Source organism: Solanum stenotomum, unplaced genomic scaffold (genome assembly GCF_019186545.1).
Source record: "Solanum stenotomum isolate F172 unplaced genomic scaffold, ASM1918654v1 scaffold22792, whole genome shotgun sequence".
Classification (NCBI taxonomy): Eukaryota; Viridiplantae; Streptophyta; class Magnoliopsida; order Solanales; family Solanaceae; genus Solanum; species Solanum stenotomum.
In genome coordinates this window covers 43066-65932 of record NW_026027180.1, presented here as the reverse complement: position 1 = coordinate 65932, position 22867 = coordinate 43066, and the positions used below count along the sequence as shown (strand labels likewise).

Below are 22867 nucleotides of genomic sequence, written 5' to 3'. Positions count from 1 at the left end.
GGGGGGACGGTGAGAGGAAGTGATGAGTGAGGTAAGAAAAATATTTTACATTATATTTTATAAAAAAAATTATTTTTTTGGGAGATAATAATTTTTTAATCTTTAATTTTAACGAATACTAATAATTTATTTAATTTTTGTAAAGGTGGAATGTTTGTTCATGTGGAGTGTGATGTGATAATTTTTTAAAATAAAAGAGAGAGTGTAGTACACGCACCACGATGAGAGTGTAATAAAAGAGAGAGATGTATTTCTCAAACTAATACTCCCTCCGTTCATATTTATATGTCACCATTTTTATTCANGATAGGAAAGATCTCGTGATGTTTAGGAGTGTTTTTAGATAGTTAAACATGAGAAACTGTTGAAAAACACTGTCTGGAGAGCAAGTCCGCGACGCGGAGAAAAAATTTCACACTGAAGGAACAGGTCCGCGACGCGTAGCAAGGTGCCAGATTCTCCCGACTTTTTCCTTCTTCGTTTTCTCAACCACAATTCGCCTATATTCTATTCTTTTTCTCAATCCCTCTTTAGATTTAGATACCCAACACATGAACACAAGAACCTACTCACATACAACTCTAAAATCGACATGATTTCATTAAGAACTCAACAATCTCATCTAAACTCAAGAACTAAAGCCAATTTCAAGAACATAGTTTAAGAACACCAAACTTTCAACTTTCTAGAACGAATTTAACGCTGAAATTAACATGATTGGCGTGTGAGTGAACAAATCCAACACTATGGAAGCTTACATACCTGAAAGAACCATCTTTCTTGAAGATCTTGAAGAAAAATCTTGGAAGATGAACCCTAGCCTTACCATTTTCTTGAATTTCTTGAGCGTAGAATTTTGGAGTGGATGAGAGGGTTTGATTTAAGAAAAAACTGATTTTCTACTCGTTTAGGGTAATTTAGAGGACCTTCTAAGGCTTTTTAGGACCAAAATACTATTTAAGAAATAAATAAAACAAGCTGGGAGTCGGAATAATTTTTCACCAGGCAGTGAGGTCCGTATTGGCTCCGTAACGCGGAGCCAGCGCGGAGCTGCTGCCAGGTTTGAGTATCGTTAGTAAATCAGTCATAACTTTTTACCCAGAGCTCGAAATTTAGCAAACTCGGTGGCATTGGAAAGAGGACTCGAAGGAATTTAATTTAATATCTTATGGGTCTCCTAACTCATCTTGTACTAAAAATTATGGTCATTTGAAGTTGACCCAAAACTTAAGAAAAACGTAGGAATGACTTGAATGTTTTTCTCTTTGGTTCTTCTTGGAACTTAAGGTACTACATCTACTGACCTTAACACTCAAGAAATTTTAAATTTCTTGCAAAAATCTCACTCACTATGAAGAACGGTTCGAGTCTTAGTTCAAAAAGTTTATGGGGTGTTACAGTTAGTATAAATTTTTGGCAATGTTGACGTTGCTTCCAATTAGTTTATCTACCCTTCAATCAAGATTCGGTAGAATCCATCCTGGTATAGTTGTTAGTTAGAGATTTCAGAAATTCATATATTTCTATTCAAATTGCCCGAGTTTTCTTCACTTGATGCTAATTGTGCTATTCAAAATCTTCACGCACCAACTTGAGGGGGTATTAAGCAAAGATTTGTAAATATAGTAACTTTAGATCGTGTAATATAATTTTGTGACAGATGTAATATTCTATGATATATTATAGGAATGAGATATCATATAATATCTCATAGAATATTACATCTCTCACAAAATTATATACACAATCTAAAGTTACTATATTTACAATTTTTTACTTAATAGTTACAAACTTGAACCAGTAGTTTGCATAAGGTATTTTTCCTGCTTCTTTATTTGAGCTTTCAATATATTGTCCTTAAATATATTGAGGTTGTTGGGGTTTGTTCAATCTTTAATTTGGTGAAGTTGATTCTTTCAACAAAAAACACGTATTTTTTTACCGTCAAATTACTCCCATTTTGTTTATATATGCATCAGTTTATGTGTACTTCAAGCATATTATATGTACATGATTCAAGAGTTTGTATTTTGCTTCAAATAATATTTTCAAAAGTTGAATTATAAATGTGAATGATTATTCTGAGTAACAGAGTTGCACTTCCTCAATTTAGATGAGGGGTGTATGATAACCCAATATTTTGTTGCCAATGAGAAATGCTAAGTATCATTTATTTTTACGTTTTAGCATGGTGAAAACTAAAAAGTACTATATCATGTTTCTCTATTGTGCTTAGTTCAAAGCCTAAATATGTGTATGTAGTGAATGGGCTATCAACTTGCTCATCTGTGAACTTCCATCGTGAAAGATGTTCATTGTAGTTGTTCCAGTCTAACGGCCCGCACAACACAAATGAGAGGTTACACACTAAGCAAGTTTGGTGCAATAAGTTTGACCGAGAAAGTATTTAAATATTCATTATTTTTTCCTTTCCGATTTAGTTGAGATAGGGAATATGGATGCTATTGTTGGAATTATACTGTAAGAATAATTCCTTCCAACACAATAATCTGTTGGGGTTTGCAACTAAACAAATTAAATAGGATATTTTTATTTTTTCCAAATAAAGAACATAATATACCAGAAAATAATTGCTTTCTTGCTTCATAATAAGCAACACCAATAATGTTTATGCTAGTGATCTGGGCGATGATTCTTTTGATGAGGATGATGACGATAATATGTTGGACATATGCTTTGATAAAGTGGCTAGAGATGGGGACATATCTCACCTAGGAATCAAAGAAGTGGAAGCAACAAAAACAAAGACAACACACTTGGAATGGTAAAGTGACAAGAGAGTTTGTTCCAAGGCACCTGTCGATGCGACTGACAAAGTAAAATCATATGACAGTGTTAATGGCTTCAACAAGATCCAATACATCCAAAAAGAAATGATGAAATATCAAATTTTGTTGGACATATTTGAAGAAGAAAACAAGAGGAAAATACTTCATGTTTCTTTAGATGGGCTATCTATCATTTTTAATTCACACATTTGTAAAAGTAAGTTTGAGGTTGATAACTCAACTTTCTTCTTGGATTTTATATATGTGCATTATTTAAGCATTCTCATTTGTAATATCATCATAAAATGTATTATGAATTCTGTGATGATCATAGAATATCTAGTTCTTTCTAGATCTTATTTTGTTCATGCTTGTTAATTAGTAGAGGTTCATTACCTCATAGGATTGACAAGGTAAGGCCTAGCCCCCTTGCTTGTACTTATTTATGTTGAGGATTTTTGTTTTAACAAAAAATTGCTAGACGCTCTGTCTAATGGTATAAATTTTTTTATTTTTTATTTTAAAAAAAGCAACACCAATAAATGGATAACGCAAACAAGACTTCTGGGGAAATAGAAGAGATTATAGACTGATCAAGCAGTTTGGCATACTTGACAAATATGACAAAAATTATAAGAACGTGGCATCGGAAAGTGCCTTTTGCCAAAGGATTGAAAAAGAGTGGCTTTTGTTGGAGAAGACCCCCTGCTCCTGATCAGGCTCATGGCCTGAAGATTGCAGATTCAAATCGTGTCCCTATCAAATCAGTGGAGTTTCAACCAGATGAGAAAGGGGTACTGTGTTCTTTAATTTAAGTGCACATTATATTTTCGATTTACCATCAATTAATTGTCTTAATTGTAAGAAATTATATTGTTTCTAATTTTTCAAATACTAGCCCATCACTTCTTGTAGCAGAGTCTCCTAAATAATGTGGGAGAGAAGGAAATGAATTCTAAGAAAACTAGAAGGTGCAAATTCGTAGTGATCTCTTGTGGGCACTATTAATTTTCCACCTTACGCTTTGTGTTGTTATTCATTTACAATTTTTGGTCTCATTGAAGATAACAGAGTCTTAGATCATCTCTAATCCTACTTTATTTTACTCTCCATTCTCTATATTTGGAGAGTAAAATAGCGAATTGGGTCTCCAATCACCCTCTAAAAAGCTCTCTATTCTTTATATATAGAGAGGTGAACAGTAGTTCTTCAAATTTATTGGAGAACTACTATTCATCCTCTCTTTTTTTTCATTAATTTAATATTATTTCTATTATTTGTAACTAACATATTATTTTTCTTATTAATTAAATTTCTAATATTCGTAATTCTTTTTAAATGTAATACAACATTTTAAAAAATATATTTATTTAATATATACTATTTTCATCCCGAATTAACAATATTACAAATATTTTTTTTTCAATTTTCGTTACTTTAAGAGATAATTTGATATTATTTTTTATTTTCACTATAAAGAATGTACAAAATTTAAATGATAAGATGAAAAATTTTAATTTAAAAATACAATACATGACATAATAATTTAAATACAAGATAACAATACAATACATAACATAATAATTTTAAAAATCACAACAATAATTTAGTAATCCAGTAGGTCTTTCAGATTTAATAAAAAACTAGTGTATGATCTAGAGAATTGTTGTGCTTGTAATTGCGGTTGTGCTTTGTTGATTTCTTGGTAATGTCCACACAAGCAGCATGCTATTATTGGTTTCTTACATGGATATAATTTCAGGTGCAGACGGTAAAGATAATGCATTCAAGTGCCTATTTAAGTTGATTAAGCTAGCACCGTAAACTCTAGTAAGACACATACCAAACACCTAGACAACAATGTACATAATGAGAGCCCAGTCAGAGAAGAGTATATATCAATCTGCGGATATATACAAACATGTCATTCACTCATAGAACAAATGATTTTAGAGAAGATTTCTTTGCTCAGTCACTCAGAGCACAAACACCTAAAAAATCACTATTTTGATAACAATCTTTAAGATGCTATGCTACAGGTCATTAAATTTCAGTTGCTTCCCATATACGTTTACTAATATTTGCACCCAAAATGGAGACAAATTAATCAAGCAGCACCCAATTAAACAACTTTCTAGCAGCTTAAATTAGCTGTTTTGTACATAACATCCACAAAATAACAGCAACAATCTAAATCAAGAAATGGGGATTACAAAAGTTAATTCCAGTATTTACAAACTAATAAGTAATAACAACTCAAACTGAACTCAAAGAGAAAAAAAAATCTCAGCTTTTTCAAGAACCCCAAAAGTGGGCATTCTGAAAATAAAATGGTACTAGTACAACAACACAAATAAATGTACATCCCAAAGCAAAAAAACACAATCTTTATCAACACCATGTACTAAAATTCTAATCTTTAACCCATTTTCATCACAAAAAGCAAACCCCAGATGGAAAAAATGAGGATTTAGGTAAAACCCAACATGGGAAAACAGTAAAACTAAAGAAAGAATTGATTAGGTAGCTCTTCAACATACCTTTTTTTTCCTTTGATTGATAAAATCTAAAAGACCAGTTTAACCCTTATAGGTGCTTTTTTCTTCTTCTTGTTTCTCTACAAGTCTAAAACCCAACAAAGATTCTTTGATTCCTTAGTTGGTAAGAACATAACATAAACTAAAACAGCAGCTCATGCTCTACATTTGCCTCACTTCACACCTCAAAACCCCCTATTCTGGCATTCTCACACTTTAAGACCAAGGGAAAATTCATTTATAATCACTCACATATCAATTCTATGTATCTTCTTACACGTGGCGTGTTATTATTGGTAGGAAGCTGAATTATGATGGACCCACTTCAGTCTTAAGATAATCTTGACCGCTGAATAATGATGAGAGAGAGATAGAAAGGATAGAGACTTGGTAGTAAAAACTTAGGGATTTCCGCACAAATAGCTCGACAGATTTATTATTTATTTTTTCTGGTCAATATATATAAATTAGGTTGATTTTTGACCAAATTATTCCTTTGGTTTCATTTTATTTGTCTTATATTCCTTTTTCAATTTCGTAATGAATGTTTTTTTCCTTTTTTGTTTTTTGGCAATTTTCCAATTTTAAATTTTGGCATGATACATTTAAGAGCATATGACTAAAGAACATTCCAGATATATTTTATGTACTTTTTGTCAACATAAAATTTTACAAATAAATATTTATTTAAAATTTTATTTCAAATTAAAATCAGACAAATATATTACTACGGATATTGTAGTAAAGTAATGAAAGAGGACAAATAGGAATGAGTGAATGGGGACATTATAATATGATGTTTTTAATGTATTTTGTAGGGTTAGAATAATATGTGGGACCCATTGGATGTATTTGAGTTTCCAATAATGAAAAAGGAAAGCCACGTGGACGGTTATGATTAGGTAATTAAGATGGATCTATTAATGAGGACTTTCCTCTTGATAAGATAGGTAAAGAAAGGGAAAGAAAAGATACCAAAGAGAATTTCAACTTTTTATATGCTTATAAAAATAGAGGAGAAAGTGAAATGAGATTAGGATTAGATAATCATCAATTAAACTAGTAAAATATTAAAATAGGTTTAACTATCTATACAGAGTTCTCAAATTGAGGATCTATCAAAAATCATTTTTCTGTATTTCAAATAAAAATAAAATTTATGTACCCACTACGTTCTTCATACCCTACTTATGAAATTACATACAGAGAGTAAAAAACTAACAAAACACCTTAAAAAAAGTATTTTCTTTGATTTATTATTTGTCATGTTTTTCTTTTCCATATCTTTTAAGAAAATATTAATTTAATTAATTATCTTTATTTATCCTTCAATTTTATATCATTTTATTTTTATTATATTAATCTCTCTATATATATTTACAATAAGAGTAAAAGTTTTGAATTAATTATATTGTCCATAATAAGTTTTAAGTCATTAGTAATAAATAGCAAAACCCAAAAAAAAAAAAAAAAAAGGTATCCCGCTACAAGTTATAATTTCCAATGATGACAACAAAAAGTTATATTGTCTCCATGTACAAGTAAAAAATATTAATAAAAATGGACTACACTCATCAATAATTCAATATACTTTGGATCTAATTATCTGACGTTTTAGTACTTTTAGAGGTCATTTTATTAAGATATCTCTGATTAAAATTATATTTTTTAAATTGAAGGTATACATTTAATCTCAATTTTGATCCTAAATATTCCAGCTTAATCATCCAACTTGGTATTATTTAATTTCATCTTCTAGATGAAATAAATTATATAGTAATTTGGGGAGGATATGGAACAGTTACGATTTCACATAAGTTTAATAATTTTTTGTCCAAATATATAAATTAAATATTTGTAAATATTTTGTTAAGAAATCAATTCCTACTAACTTGAAATTTATGTAAAACTCATAAACTTTTGAATCTTAAATTGATCTTCACATCATAGCAGTTCCAACTTCCAACATAATTTAGTACGAGTATTATTTTAGTATTACTTTTACTATTGTTATCTTATAAATTTTCGATTTACTTAACAAACATAAAAATCATATTTTTATGTTATAGCTATAGTTTGTATAATTGCGCTCCATAGCAAACTTTATGTTTGCTATAGAGCATCAGATTTGTATAAATCGTTGGCAGCCTCCATTTGTATAAATCGTTGGCAACCTCTCGTTTGNAATCTTAAATTGATCTTCACATCATAGCAGTTCCAACTTCCAACATAATTTAGTACGAGTATTATTTTAGTATTACTTTTACTATTGTTATCTTATAAATTTTCGATGTAATTAACAAACATAAAAATCATATTTGTATGTTATAACTATAGTTTGTATAGTTGCGCTCCATAACAAACTTTATGTTTGCTATAGAGCATCAGATTTGTATAAATCGTTGGCAGCCTCTCATTTGTATAAATCGTTGGCAACCTCTCATTTGTATAAATCGCAGGCAGCCTCTCAATTCAATTTTATGTGTTTGTATATCTGCATAAAGTTTGAATTTGTATACAATTGAATCGAAATAAAACATTTGTATATCAAATCTCTCTCTCTTTCTCGCTTTATACAACACAAATTATACATTGTAATTTGTATAATCTGTGTTTGTATAAAGCGAGAAAGAGAGAAAGACAAAAGAGAATTGGGCAGGGGAAGATCGATCTGTACTTGTATAATTATAAGTGTATAGGATGAAAATATATGTATTTGTATTTGTATATACAGTTTTCTCTCGCTTTATACAAACACAAACGCATTTTATACATTTGTGTTTGTATAAAGTGAGAGAAGCGAGGACTGGCGAGCGAGAAATGGAGAGTGATATTTGATATTTGAAAAACTTGAACTAACCCGATCATGTACGTACACCCCTAGCGGAAAGGATCGATGTGGAAAAAGTCTCGAGTACAATTATGTCTCTAACCATACCAATGCATGCATTAGAACTAGAACGGAGCATTGCATTAGAACGAATGCATAGAAATTCATGGAGCATGGTATATATTACGCATTAGAAGTTGAAAAAATGTACTCCCCAAACAAGGTACTAGCTAGTAATACACAAAGTTATAAATACATGCAAACCACCCCTAAGTAAATAGTAGACTTTTTCAGACAAACGTACGTACACATGGAGCAACATATATAGAATTGAATCCTATAATCTAAGAAACTACTCAATTGTCTAATGTAGGTAGCAACAAAAACACCTGGAGCTAAATTCTCAAGCATTGGGTGTGGTTGAATAAATATATAGAAGTATTTGATAAATCAGAAATTAATAGTAGTAGCATATATATATATATATATATATGAATTACATGTGATCCAATTAATTAGTTTTTTCTACGAATACTAGTCCAATAGAAGATAAGAAAAAAAGTGGAAGAAATGACACAAACAGTAACAGCAAGAGCATGTGAATTTTCTAAAGTAGCATACATACCAGTTGCAAATGCAACTACAGCTGCATACAATGCCAAAAGTTGCAAAACATTTGCTATACGATACTTCATCCTCAAAACTCGAACGTTAGTATCTTCATTGTAGCCTCGATATCTATTTGCCATGGTAAAGTAGCTGCATATAGCACTAGCTGAGAATGTAAATGCCAGGACATCCGAAATAGCAAATGCACGGAATGCTGTTTTCTTTATTAGAGTCGCCATCCCTTTATTAGGACTGTCATCGTTGTCGTCTAAACCTCCTGGCAATGTAAAACCAGCTGTGAACGAGACTGTCATTATTAGGGTAGCTACAACTACTTGTATTTCAGTTGACTTCATAATTTTTTCGATTTCTAGTTTTTCTTTCTTATCTTTGGCTTCATCATCATCATCCTTCACCGTCCCTAGTAGTAGTTTTGTCATACTCAATTTGTTTGTTTGACGTATTACCTCAAAGTCACAACGTTGTCCCAATCGTGCATTAATGCCGCACAAACCGAATGCCAATTTCACCTATATATTATATTTTATATATTAATAAAGAGCAAAAACAAACATATTTAAGAGTGAATACTACTAATCCTAACATGATTTTCTAATTTTCAATACATAACATTATTATTATTATTATTATTATTATTATTATTATTATTACCTACAAATGATGCAAACAAAACATAGCCTCAGTACAGAATCTAAATTTTGCAGACTAAATTGTATAATCATGGGGAAAAAATCATATATTATTATTATTTTTATTATTTTTATTATTATTATTATTATTATTATTATTATTATTATTATTATTATAATATTTCTCTCAATACCTAACAAATACTAAAAAATAATATCTAATGCGATAAATTAACAATATCATTTTCTTTAAATATATTAGTTTGTAAGGATATCGTGTAGCACCTTGGACTTCAAAAGAGCTAATTAGAGGTTCATACAAGTTGTTTTAGTTTTGGGTCAACTTCAAACAACTGTATCTTTTAGCACAACACATAAAGAATTAGGTTGCCCATGAACTATCAAATCGAAGGTCTTTGACTCCTCTTTCCAACGCTGCCAAGTTTGCTTAATTTTGAGCCCGGAGTAAAAAGTTATGCCCGTTTGAGTAAAGCCTCTCTATTTAAGGCATTTCATTCGCGTAACACCCCGAAAATTTCAAAGCTAAAGTCCGAACTATTATTTATTTGCGAATAAGGACTTATAAGGTTATTCTTAAATTGCTCATATATGTAAAGATAAATCCTTTAGTGTGAGAATGATTTTGGATATCAATTAAGGTCACTAAAAACTCCTAGCACAAAGCTGAGTTGAAAGTTTTGATATAAGAGTTTACTTGGGTGAACTTTGAACGACCATATCTCCTAGAATATAAAGAGTTATGTGACTCATAACCTATCAAATTAAAGGTATTTGGATCTTCTTTCCAACGCCACCAATTTCGCAATAATTCGAGGTTTGAGTAAAAAGTTATGATCATTTTAGTGACCTGATATAGTGTTGTGACAAATTTGCTGACGGGAAAATATTAAAAAGGGTCGTTTTTGTCTTTTTACCTCTAAGAAAACCCTAAACAAATTTCTTGACTAATTAAAGACCCAAAATAATCAGATTTTCATCTCTTAATCCATCATTCTCTTCTCTCTCAAACCTTAAGGAAAAATCAAAGTAGAAGACTTCATTCAAGATTCTTCTTCAAGGTAAGTTTTTCTCCAAGAATTCCATTCTTTCCAACTCAAATTCCTCCGTACAATTATGAATCACTAATGAAAATCATAATTCTTGACCATAGAGATTTCAAGAAACCAATTAAAGAATCTCAAGAAAGATTTTCTTAATTGTTTACCTTCAAGCTAGGGTTTCAAGGCTTCTAATCAAGTTCTTCTTCAAGATTTTTCAAGAACCTTGTTCTTTCAGGTATGTAAGATTATCCTAATGTTGGACTAGTTAATCAATAAAAGAGTAATCATGGATTCTACCCCTAGATTTGAGTATTCTTAAGATGAGTTAATTGTGAGTTCTCGAGTTCCTATTTCTTTTTAAAATTCTAATCCTAATTATTGAATTATTACATGTTATGCATTAACATTCTTGAGTTGAGTCGTTCATGTCCACAATTCTGCATGAACCATATGAATTGAGTTATAAATTTTTGAGAAGCTTTTTAAAGCCAACATTTGAGTTTTAAACTGAGTTTTTTTAGGAAGTACAGATGAGTAAATTGATTCATTCATGTGCATAATTCCGCTTGAACCCTACGAATTGAGTTATAATTCTTGAGATTCTTTGAAAGTCAATCATTGTGTTTCAAACTGAGTTTTGAGAAAAAAGTTTAAAGGTTCGATCTCATAAAAACTTAAGAGTTTCTAATGTTATTCTATATATATATGTACCTATGTTAGTTATTGGACTTGAAAGATAAGCTCATAAGTGCATGTTTTCAAGAAGGTAACATGTCTCATGTTTTGAAAACTATTTCAAGTAATGTAAGAAGTCCATTCTTTGTAATGGGTGAATTGAGCACAAAATTATATTAATTATTTTGAGAGTAGTATCGAGCACCTAGTTGGATTAGAGTCTTTTATAACTCAGAAGTCCCATAAAACTACGTAGCCAGCGTAGGATAAGATAGCATTGATTATTTATGCGACTTCTCACCACCTCTAAGAAGGCATATAGTTATTGGATCCATAGTCACGATATCATCATATACCCCCGGCAACGTATAGGATGGGCCCTTGCAACGTGTGGCGGGATGTTGTATCATTGTCAGGCTCATAATAGTGGTTGTCGGCTAGAGAAACTCCCCACAAGTAAAATATATTATTTGCATATTGCTTTCATTGTATATTTTTTTGTAATGCTTAAATGGTTTTCACTTCATGTTCATGTATTGATTCAGTTGAGTTGCTTTCAGCCATTCAGTTCAGTTATTTGTTACTCAGCCATATTATATACTCGTACATTTCATGTACTGATGTTATTCGACATGCATCCTTTTATGATGCAGATATAAGTTTTCATGATTATCAACAGGCGCTTTGTTGAGATCATTCTACACTCTAGTCGTCTTTGGTGAGCCTCCTTGTATTCCAATGACTTCAATGTTACTTTCCAGTTAGTAGTTTTGAGGTGTCGTGGGTCTTGTCCCGACATCCTTCCTTAATAATAGAGGCTTCATAGATAGACAGTTTTGGAGAGTCTTTCAGTTTCAGATATTTTATTTAAAACTTATGTTGTATACTCAGTATATTCAGTGAAGTTTTGAAATTCAATAAACTATTTTTAAATGTTTCTTTCCATTTGATGCTTATGCATGCTTGACTTAGTCTTCTACTTGTAGTCAAGCAGGATGAGGGTTCGCTTGGGGACTAACAATGGTTCTCGAGTACCGGCCACATCCAGGGTGTAGGCTCGGATAGTGACAATTCATTTGTGGAAGGGTATTTTGGACTTTTTCCTCACCCAATTAAGGGTCTAATCAAATGCTAAACCACTCTTGGTCGTTCCTAAACACTTAGAGAAATAAAAGAAGAGTTCAAGAGGCTAAAAAGCTAGGTTTTGAGCGTTCATCAAGATCCTGTGGATTTTTGCTAAGAACATTGTTATTTCCAGGTATGTAAGGCTTCTCACACTGTTGGACTTGTTTATCCTCACGCCATACATCTGAATTTATCCACGAAATTGTTGTATTCAAAAAGTTCTTGAGTAATTCTTGATTTTTGTTCAATTCTTGAACAATGGAGGTTGTGAATTCTTTTGTGTTGTTAATCTTTGGTAATAGTTTGATTTCCCAAAAGGATCATATGGAATTCCACTTGTATTAATGGTGGGTTTGAGAATCAAGAAGAGTTTAGGAGAATTTCTAGTTGGGACCTTTTTTGGCTTGAAAACTTCATCAGAAATCTGGACAGGGGTGTGGGGGCGACGTGTCACCCATAGTGCCAGGGCTTTTGCTCCGTAGTTTGGGATCTGATGCCCCACACAAACAGTACACCCCAAACTTTGGTCAGTTTAGGGCCTGACGCCCCACGTCAGTAGTACATTAGGGGTTGTCTAGCCTATTTTCTTTCGTGTTTCATTCATGACGTGTTTCTTTGAGTCGTGACTACGTTCCTTTCTTGTATTAGCTCATATAAACTCCACCCATTCTTGAGAGTTCCTACATGTCCTAATCACATGTCTTAATTTACATTTAAAATTAAAGTGAGTTTAAGAGGAAAGTTCAAGATGTCTTTCTGAGTTATTTTGAGAATCTTTTGTAATCAACAATGGTTTCGACTAAGTTCTGAGAAAGTGATTATGAGTAATGAGAAGAGTCGTATTCATGATTGAGAATGAATATAAGGGAACTAATTATTCCCAAATGTAAAAGATAAACTTTAATTTCTAAATGAGTTTATGAGTCAAGAGATATTTTAAAGCACTTCCTTTTTTAAGAGGATCTTTTGAGTAATTACCTCAAATTGAGAAAGAAAATGTTTTTAAACATTGAGCATAAGTGTATATATATATATATATATATATATATATATATTATTGGGAGTAGTATTGAGCACTAATATGAGGATGAGTTTAGACAACTCACATTACTCATAAACCAAGTAGCCAACATGGGTGAATAATCATACTTTTTAGATGAAATCTTATTACTTTTAGGCATAGCTTAGTGGATCCACTTAGTTGAGGTTTTCTATACCCGACAAGGTATATGAGAGTTCTGGCAGCGTGAGCGAGACGCTGTATCATCACATATCTGATGGTGATAGTTGTCGGTTAGAGAATCTCCCAAATAAGAGTAAATAGTATTTTATTGTATTTTTATACATCGTTGAGTTATATCTTATGTTTTATAATGCTTTAAACATTACATCTCTTGTTAATGCTTTTGTATTAGGGTTGAGTTAAGATGAGTATTTCTCCTAGTCTTGTTAGCTCAATTATCCATGCTTTCAGTTTCCCCTTGCATGTTCATACATTCAATGTACTGATGTCATTTGATCTACATCTTATTATGATGCAGATACAAATGTTCAGAGTCATGAGTTGGCGCTTCGTTGATACCATTTGCACTCTAACTAGCTTTGGTGAGCCTCCTTGCTCTTTGAAGGGCATCACACTTATTTCCTTCTTTTGTTGAGTTGTCGAGGGTTCTGTCCCGATATCTATCTTAGTACTAGAGGCTTTATATATAGTTAGAGTTGAAAAGTCTCTCATTACTTTTCCTTTTGTTGAAATGTTTTGAGACTATTTTATAGAGTATTACTATTTTTGAACTTAATTATTTTCAGATAGTTGAATTGAAAAATTGTTGAGCTTAAATGTTTATAATACTATTTATAAGCTTGTTATGGTTGAGTAAGTCTTCCGCTAAGTAGTCAGTCAGGCTAATGGTTCGCTTGGGGACCAACAATGATTCTCGAGTGCCAGCCATGTCTACTGTATAGGCTCAGAGAGTGACATATCGGTTCCTTGATTTCTCCTAGTTAGTTGATCTTCTGTAACACTCCAGAAAAATTTTGAGCTAAGACCCGAACCGTTCTTCGTAGTGAGTGAGATTTTTGCAAGGAATTTAAAATTTCTTGAGTGTTAAGGTCACTAGATGTAGCATCTTAAGTTCCGATAAGAACAAAAGAGAAAAGTATTCAAGTCATTCCTAAGTTTTTCTCAAGTTTTGGTTCAACTTCAAACAACCATAACTTTTAGTACAGGATGAGTTAGGAGACCTATAAAATATTAAATTAAAGATCTTCGAGTCCTCTTTCCAACGCTGTCAAGTTTCCTATGTTTTGAGTTTGGATGAGTGAGATATGCCCTTTTAAAGTCAGGTTGTCCAGTTAGGGAAAGTTACCCAAAAATAGTAAGGGGTATTTTGGTCTTTTCCTTACCCAATCAAATTTAATTTGTTTTTAGTAATGTTGTAGGGGTCTAATCCTATTAGGTTCAGTTTTATAATACTAAAATATGCCTAGGGTTTTAGTTAAGAGTTCAAGAAGAAAAAAAAAGAGAAAAAATGAGAGGATCAAAAAATATCATCCATATCCGGAGAGAAGCAAACAAATAGGTAGGTTATCTGACAAATGAAGTCCATAAATGAAGAAGACTTGATAATATAGGACGATGTGATTATGAATATTTAATTTTTTATGGAACCCAAGATTTACAAAATATATATTTCTATCTAATCTTGACATTTTGACCTTTTATTTTAGTAGGTTTTATTTGAGGAAAAAACAAAATTATAAACAACAAAAAAAAGTTATGAATTAAAACATGAATAGTAAAGTTCTTGAAATAATGTTTTTCATCTAGTCTAGTTTAAGTTAAAGAGTCTTTAATATTTAAAAAGAAGAAATTTCTTATACAACCATAGTTTGAAGAATAATTACCATTCTAGATTTTTCAAAGTTCAATACAAATTCACTAAATAATCTTGAACATAGAAAGAAGTACTTATTTAGCACTCAATATTTATACTAGATCATACAATCTAACCATAATTTAATACATATTTGGGCCAAGTATTTGGTGGCAACTTGAGCATGACTACAAAGTATGTTTGTTGGCTCAATAGGCCTAAAAAGCAAGAGCTCTTAAGAGTTTCTTATTGGTTTTCTATACCCAAAAGAAAATCCAAAAGTTCATAAGAAAAGAGACACAACCAATGACACAAACACTAACAGCAAGAGCAAGTGAATTTGCTAAAGTAGCATACATACCAGTCACAAATGCAATTACAACAGCACCCATTGCCAAAAGTTGCAAAATACCTGCTATATAATAATAACTTCTTAAAACTTTGAACCAGTCCCTTGTACATTCTTCATCTTCGTCTACATCACAATCTGCCATGAGGAAGTAGATGAATATAGCACCAGCTGAGAATGCAAATGTCAGGACATCTGAAATAACAAATGCACGAAACACTGTTTTTCTTAATAGAATCGCCATCCCTTTATTAGGACTGTCATCGTTGTATAAACCTCCTGGCAATGTGAAACCAGCTGCGAACGTGACTGTCATTAGGAGAGTAGCTACAACTACTTGTATTTGAGCTGCCTTCATAATTTTTTCTATTTCTATTTTGTCTCTCTTAGCTTTGTCCTGATCATCCTCCTTCCTCATCTGTCATATGTTACCAATCGTTTCTGTTTTCCGTTTTACCTTGAAGTCACGTTGTCCCAATCGTCCATTTATGCTGCACAAATCGCCTACCAATTTCTCCTAAGATGTGACATGTAGTAATAAAATTGATCAGCTAGTGAAAGATAATATAATAGTACTTGAGAAAAAGATGAATTAATAACAACTCCCTCTGGTTCATTTTATTTTCGTCCTTAATAAAAATAGGTAGTTGTCATTTTAGAAAACACTAGATATAATTCATTGTTACTCTAGTTTTTATCTTTACCAACAACAAGAATATACTCAGTGTAATCCCTACTCCGGAGGTAGGGGTATGCAGACCTTATAATCCCTACCCCGGAGGAAGAGAAGTTGTTACTGATAGAACCCTCAGCTCAATGAAAAACAGATCAAAGCAGTTCAATAATAAATAAAGGAATCATGACAAAGAATACTGATGAACAGTTTTCATCTTTACGCTTAATAAATATCACTACTAAAGCAGTGCAAAAACCAATCAAAGGAAACCACCCTTTCAAGATTGCAAAATATAATCGATGATATGCGACACAAAATGCAACAGAAGATGTCATGATTAGTCACTACTATAAAGAAAGTAATGGAGTTGCAGATGCTCTTGCGAAGCATGCCACCACCCTTAAGAAGATAAAATTTTCCTACATAAAGAAGACCTTCCTAATTAAGGAGGCTATTGGCCCCTTTTGAATTGATAAGATCCAGCTCCCATCCTCTCGAAAACAAGCAAAAAAGCACTCTTCTTGCTTTTGTAGATGCCAGTATGTTTAGGCTAAAGCTACTGATTACTTCTATAGCACTTCAATGTGCCAGAACTCTTACTCTTAGACAAGATCTCTTAGGAGCATTAAATCCTATGTATGCTCTCTTTTTGTGTCTAGAGGTTAGGTTGCCATGTCTCCCTCTAATTCTATAATTCTTGCTAATCTTATTTACATTGTTGATTAACAAAAAAAAAAAAAGGAAACCGACGGACTGAGTCAGTCCAAAGAACTGAGGGAAAACCGATCCAGTCTGTCATGGACAAGAGGGAGTACCTTCTTTATTGTTCATGTATGAGACAATGCTATGTCAAGTTGAGTGTGATTTTGTTTGTTAAATGTCATCTTCTTTGCGCTAGGATGGTCTAATATCATTTGAGGCACACGGTTCCCAGAGGCAGCAAACAAATGGAGTGGAGTATTGCCCTCATTATCTGCCTAATCAGCAAGGCTATCACAAATTCCAGACCCAAGGAAGGCATGGACAAACATTTCGTGACCGTTCAATAAGGCAACATGAAATGTATTTTGGCCATTGCAATTAAGCATGTCTCAACAATCTGGGCAGTGGCTTAATAACTCACATATCATCAATACATCACCTTCACTAGCTGCAATGTGAAATGTCGTCGTCCAATCATTTTCACTGCCTACTGGAAGGTAGGCTAAGGATTTCTTCCATCCCAACATATCGGAAACTATTTCTGTCAATCCTTGTTTAACAGCATAGTGTAGTGAATTCCAACCCCATTTATCAGATTCTTCTCATAAAGGTTTATTCCATTGCCATAGTGATCTCGCGCATTCTGGATATATTAGTCAAATATTATATATAATGATAAATGAATGATTTTTTCATTTAACAAGATCATAAAGTATGCCTATAGGAGTATATTTATTGAATTTTTTTTTAACCAAAGACAAATATAGCTTCTTTCCATTAGTAGAGGGACAAATTTAATCATTTTCCATATTATATATGATGAAATCATCCAGAAGGTACATACCCGTGTGTTCTTGAACTACGGCTGCATGTAGAGGTGTTCGATTGGATAGACCTGCAACATAAGTTGGTTCTTTGCAAACGTTCAAGATTTCAATCAAAGCATCATGAAAACCAGACTCTGCTGCCAAATAAAGTGGTGTCTCCCCAGCCTTATTGGCTGGGAAGTTGTGTTCAGGATCTAGTAATAATTTCACCAAGATCCAGATAATGTCAATGTGTCCACTGTTGCGGAAGCCGAATATATAGAGAGTGATGAAATCACAACTGCTATATCTAAAGGTAGCATTAATAAATAGTAGATGAGACAACAATAAAAAGAACACCAGGACTTAACGAGGTTCGGTAAATTTTTGTTTTCTTTTGCCTACTCCTCGAACACAACCAACCAATATTTATTTCACTCCAAAAGATTACAAGTGAAATACTACAAGAGAGAAAGAAGATCAAATGCCTTTGAAGATGAGAAGGCAGGTGAGAGGTGTGTTACAAATGAATTAGGAACTACCTATTTATAGGAGTGAATTCTTCCTATTGATGTCATCCATGACATCACAATGTGTCAAAATGTCAAGATTTACCTTGTGAAACCATTTTATGGTTCACCTAAATTTCACCTACAAAAGATGTTATCTTGACTTTTTTGCCAATGAAGAATTATCTTCCTAACTACCAAATCTTCACATTAATTCATCTTTGAATCTTGTCAAATTTAACAAATCTCCACCTTGGCAAGATTATCCATTTTCAACTTTCTCTCAACAACTTTTGATTGTGGTCTTCAACCTCAATCTTCAATGTTCAACAATGTTGATCAAGTTCAAACAATGTTGAAACTTGACTGCAGTCACCACTTTTGTCAGCATATTGGCAGGATTATTCGTAGTATGAATTTTCTGCACTGTGACTCCCCATTCTTCTATGATGTCTCGTATGAAATGATATCGAACATCAATGTGCTTCGTCCTTGCATGATAAACTTGGTTCTTTGCTAATTGAGTAGGACTTTGACTATCACAAAATATTGTGATTCCTTCTTGTCCAATACCAAGCTCTCTAAGCAATCCTTGAAGCCAAATTGCCTCATTCGCAGCCTCTGTAATTGCCATATACTCTGCCTCAGTGGTAGACAAAGCAACTGTTGACTACAAAGTAGACTTCCAACTAACTGGTGCATTTGCAATAGTGAAAACATAGCCAGTAGTTGATCTTCGTTTGTCCCAATCACCTGCATAATCTGAGTCACAATATCCAACAAGATGTTGACTATCTTTATGCTCATAAACCAGGCCAATATCTACAGTATTATGAATGTACCGTAGAATCCATTTTACAGCCTGCCAATGATCCTTTCCAGGATTATGCATGTACCTGCTTACAACTCCAACAGCGTGTGAAATAGCTGGCCTTGTGCAAACCATTGCATACATCAAGCTACCAACAACATTCGCATATGGTACTCTTGACATATATTCTCGTGCAACTTCATTCTTTGGCGACATAACATCACTAAGCTTAAAATGAGGAGCAAGCGAAGTGCTAACAGACTTTGTTTTCTCATTCATGCCAAATTGATTTAGTACCCTCTTCAAATATTCTTTCTGAGATAAAAAAAAGCTTCTTTGAATGTCGATCTCTTTTTATCTCCATGCCAAGAATCCTCTTTGCCTCACCCAAATCCTTCATCTCAAACTCCTTTTTTAGTTGAATCTTTAGCTTCTCAATTTCCTCTTGACTTTTAGAAGCTAGCAACATATCATCAACATATAGGAGAAGATATATAAAGGAATCGTCTTCAAGCTTGCGCAAATACACACAATGATCGTATTTGCTTCTTATGTACCTTTGCTGCAACATAAATTTGTCAAATTGTTTGTACCATTGTCTAGAAGATTGTTTCAATCCATACAACGATTTTTCAAGTTTGCACACCATATTTTCCATCAACTTTGAATCCTTCTGGCTGAGTCATGTAGATTTCCTCTTCCAAGTCTCCATGTAAAAATGCAGTTTTTACATCCAACTGAACCAGTTCCAAATTCAACTGTGCTACCAAAGCCAACAAAACTCTAATGGAGGAGTGTTTCACAACTGGAGAAAATACCTCACTATAGTCAATTCCCTCCTTTTGAGCGTATCCTTTGGCCACCAATCTTGTTTTGTAGCGAACATCTTCTTAGTTAGGAAATCCTTCTTTCTTTGCAAATACCCATTTGCACCCAATTGCTTTCTTGCCATCCGGGAGATTGACCAATTTCCATGTATGATTCTGATGAAGGGGCTGCATTTCTTCATCCATGGAAAACCTCCACTTATCTTCTTCTGAACTTTGGACTACATCTTTATAAGTGGTAGGAATGTCATCCGCTGCAATTGAGTCCGCATAAGCCACCACATCTATGAGTCGAGCAAGTTTTCTTATTGTCCTTTTTGGCTTACTGGTTGCTATTGATTCAAGTTGTGGTTGAGGTTCTTAAGATGGAATCTCTTCTTTGATTGGCTCTTCTTCCAGAGGAAAAACTTCTGTTGTTTCCTCATTTGATCCATGTGTTGGAAAAATTATCTTCCCCTCAAACTTTACCTATTTTAAAGCACCATCAGTTTGTTTGACTTCTTCAACTGTTACCTTATTTGTCAAGGCAGATTCATCAAAGGTAACTGTCAGGCCCCGAGCCTACACCCTGGGCGGGATCGGCACCCGGAGACCATTTCTGGTCCCAAGCGAACCCTTGGCCTGGCTTTCTTGACTCAGCGGAAACCTAACCCAACTGAATAACTTAATGTAATGCAATATTACAAAACAACTTAACTTATAAAATATGGCCATAAAGGCAACTCGAATCTCAAAATAGAATATTTACATATATACAAAGATGAGAGACTCAAAACTAACTGACTGACTGTCTATCTATAAAGCCTCTAAAATACTGAGATAGATGTTGGGACAGACCCTGCAACATCCTAATAAAACAAAAACTAAGAACATAAAATAATTGAGTCCTCCGAAATGCAAGGAGGCTCACCACTGACTCTGGAGTGCTCAGCTGGATCAACGATGTGCAGGATGCTGATCCGGGGTACCTGTATTTGCATCATAAGACAATGCAGGCCAACTGGCATCAGTACATGGAATGTACGAGTATGCGAGCTGGAAAACTAAGCAACATAGGCTAGAAGGAAATTTGGAAGAAATTGAAAAGTTTACCTTGCTCAACTCAACTCAACCTGACTGACTTCTTTCAATATAAGGCAATTTAAAACAAGCGCGATATAAAGAAAGACTGTTTAAAACATGCTATAAACTCTGTGTGTATACAAGGATACAATAAGCCTGAGATGTATATAGAAATACAATTGAACTGATGTATATAAAATACAATAATCTCTATGTATAAAAATACAATAACTGCTGTGGGAGTTTCTCTAACCGACAACCATCACATAAGAGCTATAGTGATGATACAGCGATCGACCTCACGCTGCCAGAGCATCTTATACCCGACCAAAGGTATAAGACTTGAACTGCCTAATGGATCCACTAGTCTAATATGAAAAGGATTCATCTAAAAAGTATGATCCTTTTCTACCCATGGTGGCTAACATGGTTCTATGGGGGCTGTGGGTTCTTTGAACGCTCCCCCGATTCGGTGCTCAATACTACTCCAAAAAATGTACTGGCTCTTATGTTTTTAAAACATATGTCTTCCTGCTGATTGAGATAATTACTCAAAAAAAAACTATCCCGAAGGCTCTTTGGAAATCTCAGTTTCCAACCTTGTTTAAATGTAAAGACATTTCTTTAAAACTTCTTTGGGAATACATAGTTCCCTAATAACTTTGAGAAATGAACTCAACTTTAAACTCTTTACTCAACTTGAAACATGAGACTCTTTACTTAGCTTGAAACTCTAAGCTCTTTGCTTGACTTGACACTTGAGTCTAAAAATGAAGTTAAAACGTTCAATAAAGACTCTTGAACAACTTTACAACTTGCTTGACTTGCTTAACTTCTAAGCTTAACTCTTAACTTCTAACTTCACTTGACTTCTAACTAACTCTCCTTGAATTTGAAATTTGGATTCAAGGTGTTTGATCACATGTTACGGATGAGTTCTTGACTTTTAGAAGTACCTTGGAGTGTTGGAAACAACTAGGAAACATAGGTATAATACCTAGGAACATGTATGAAAAAGTGCGGAATGAAGGTAACGGGAAGGATTGGCGTCCTTGGTGCTCTAAGAGGCGCCGGGCGCCAGCCCTCAACTTCAAAGATTTCAGCCCCAATCACTTAGAAACATAAAACCCCTCAATATACAATAGATTCAACTCAAGAATACAACCAGAAACATATCCCTCATCAACAAGAACTTCAACAACCAAAATAAATCTTTTCTTGGAATTAAAAACGAGTTGGTGTGTGGGGGTATGAACCAACCAACTGTAATGACCCTCATGGTCATTTCTGTGTCTTGCCTTCTGTGTGTCGTTTAGAGCGTTCCTATAGCGACCCCAAGTCATTTATGACTTGCTGGGACTGACAGTTCGGTCACCTGGTCGTTCGTTTGGTCTTGGTGCGAGTTTTTGTGTTTTAGAGCTTATGAACCTTGAACGATCATTTTTGATCAAAAGCTCAAGAAGATGACATCGGAATCTAATTCTGACAATTCCATCAGCTCCGAAAGGGTCATTTTAGGCTAGTAGCATGGTCGTCATGACTCCCGAGGTTTTCAGTGTGAGTCGGTGCGAATAGGCGTTTTAGCCTTTGAAATTTGGCTTAAGTTTGACTTTGGTCAACATTTTGAGTAAACGCACTCGGATGAGAATTCCGTCAGCGTGGTTAGCTCCGGAATGTCGAGTTTGGTCTAGATTGACCCTTATTTTGTGTCTGGAGGTTTTCGATATCTTTTCGAGCCCTTTTGTGGGTTTTGACTTAAAATGACTTTTGGAAGTAGGACCCACTTTTTATCGAAATGACCTCTGATGGAAATTTTGACTGCGCCGTTGAGTCTGGAATATCGAATTTGGTATGATTGCATATCTCGTTTGTGTGCACGGGGTTCCGAACGAGTTCGGAGCACCCCGTTGGAATTTTAAGTTTTGGAAAATTGCAGATTTTCTGCAATAAATTGCAGAAAATCAGCCAATTTT

At 33.6% G+C, this 22867-nt stretch overlaps 2 protein-coding genes across 3 annotated transcripts; both read right to left on the bottom strand.

Moving 5' to 3' along the window:
* Positions 1-8612: 8612 nt before the first annotated feature.
* LOC125851123 (protein ACCELERATED CELL DEATH 6-like) lies at positions 8613-9289 on the bottom strand. The gene has a single exon (XM_049530912.1). The coding sequence runs from the start codon at positions 9203-9205 to the stop codon at positions 8672-8674; it is 534 nt and encodes a 177-aa protein (XP_049386869.1). The 5' UTR covers positions 9206-9289; the 3' UTR covers positions 8613-8671.
* Positions 9290-15197: 5908 nt separating this feature from the next.
* LOC125851122 (protein ACCELERATED CELL DEATH 6-like) lies at positions 15198-17938 on the bottom strand. 2 transcript variants are annotated; one of them, XM_049530910.1, is made up of 2 exons: positions 17724-17938; positions 15198-16018 (listed from the first exon to the last, which is right to left on the bottom strand). In XM_049530910.1, the coding sequence occupies exon 2, from the start codon at positions 15917-15919 to the stop codon at positions 15410-15412; it is 510 nt and encodes a 169-aa protein (XP_049386867.1). In that variant the 5' UTR covers positions 15920-16018; positions 17724-17938; the 3' UTR covers positions 15198-15409. The 2 variants fall into 2 exon arrangements, 1 of the variants encoding a protein (XP_049386867.1); XR_007444890.1 differs by lacking the exon at positions 15198-16018 and adding an exon at positions 17055-17522.
* Positions 17939-22867: the final 4929 nt, after the last annotated feature.

Coding starts and splice junctions, on each gene's coding strand:
- LOC125851123 (XM_049530912.1), bottom strand. CDS start 9,205: ATGACAAAACTACTACTAGGGACGGTGAAGGATGATGATGATGAAGCC.
- LOC125851122 (XM_049530910.1), bottom strand. CDS start 15,919: ATGAGGAAGGAGGATGATCAGGACAAAGCTAAGAGAGACAAAATAGAA.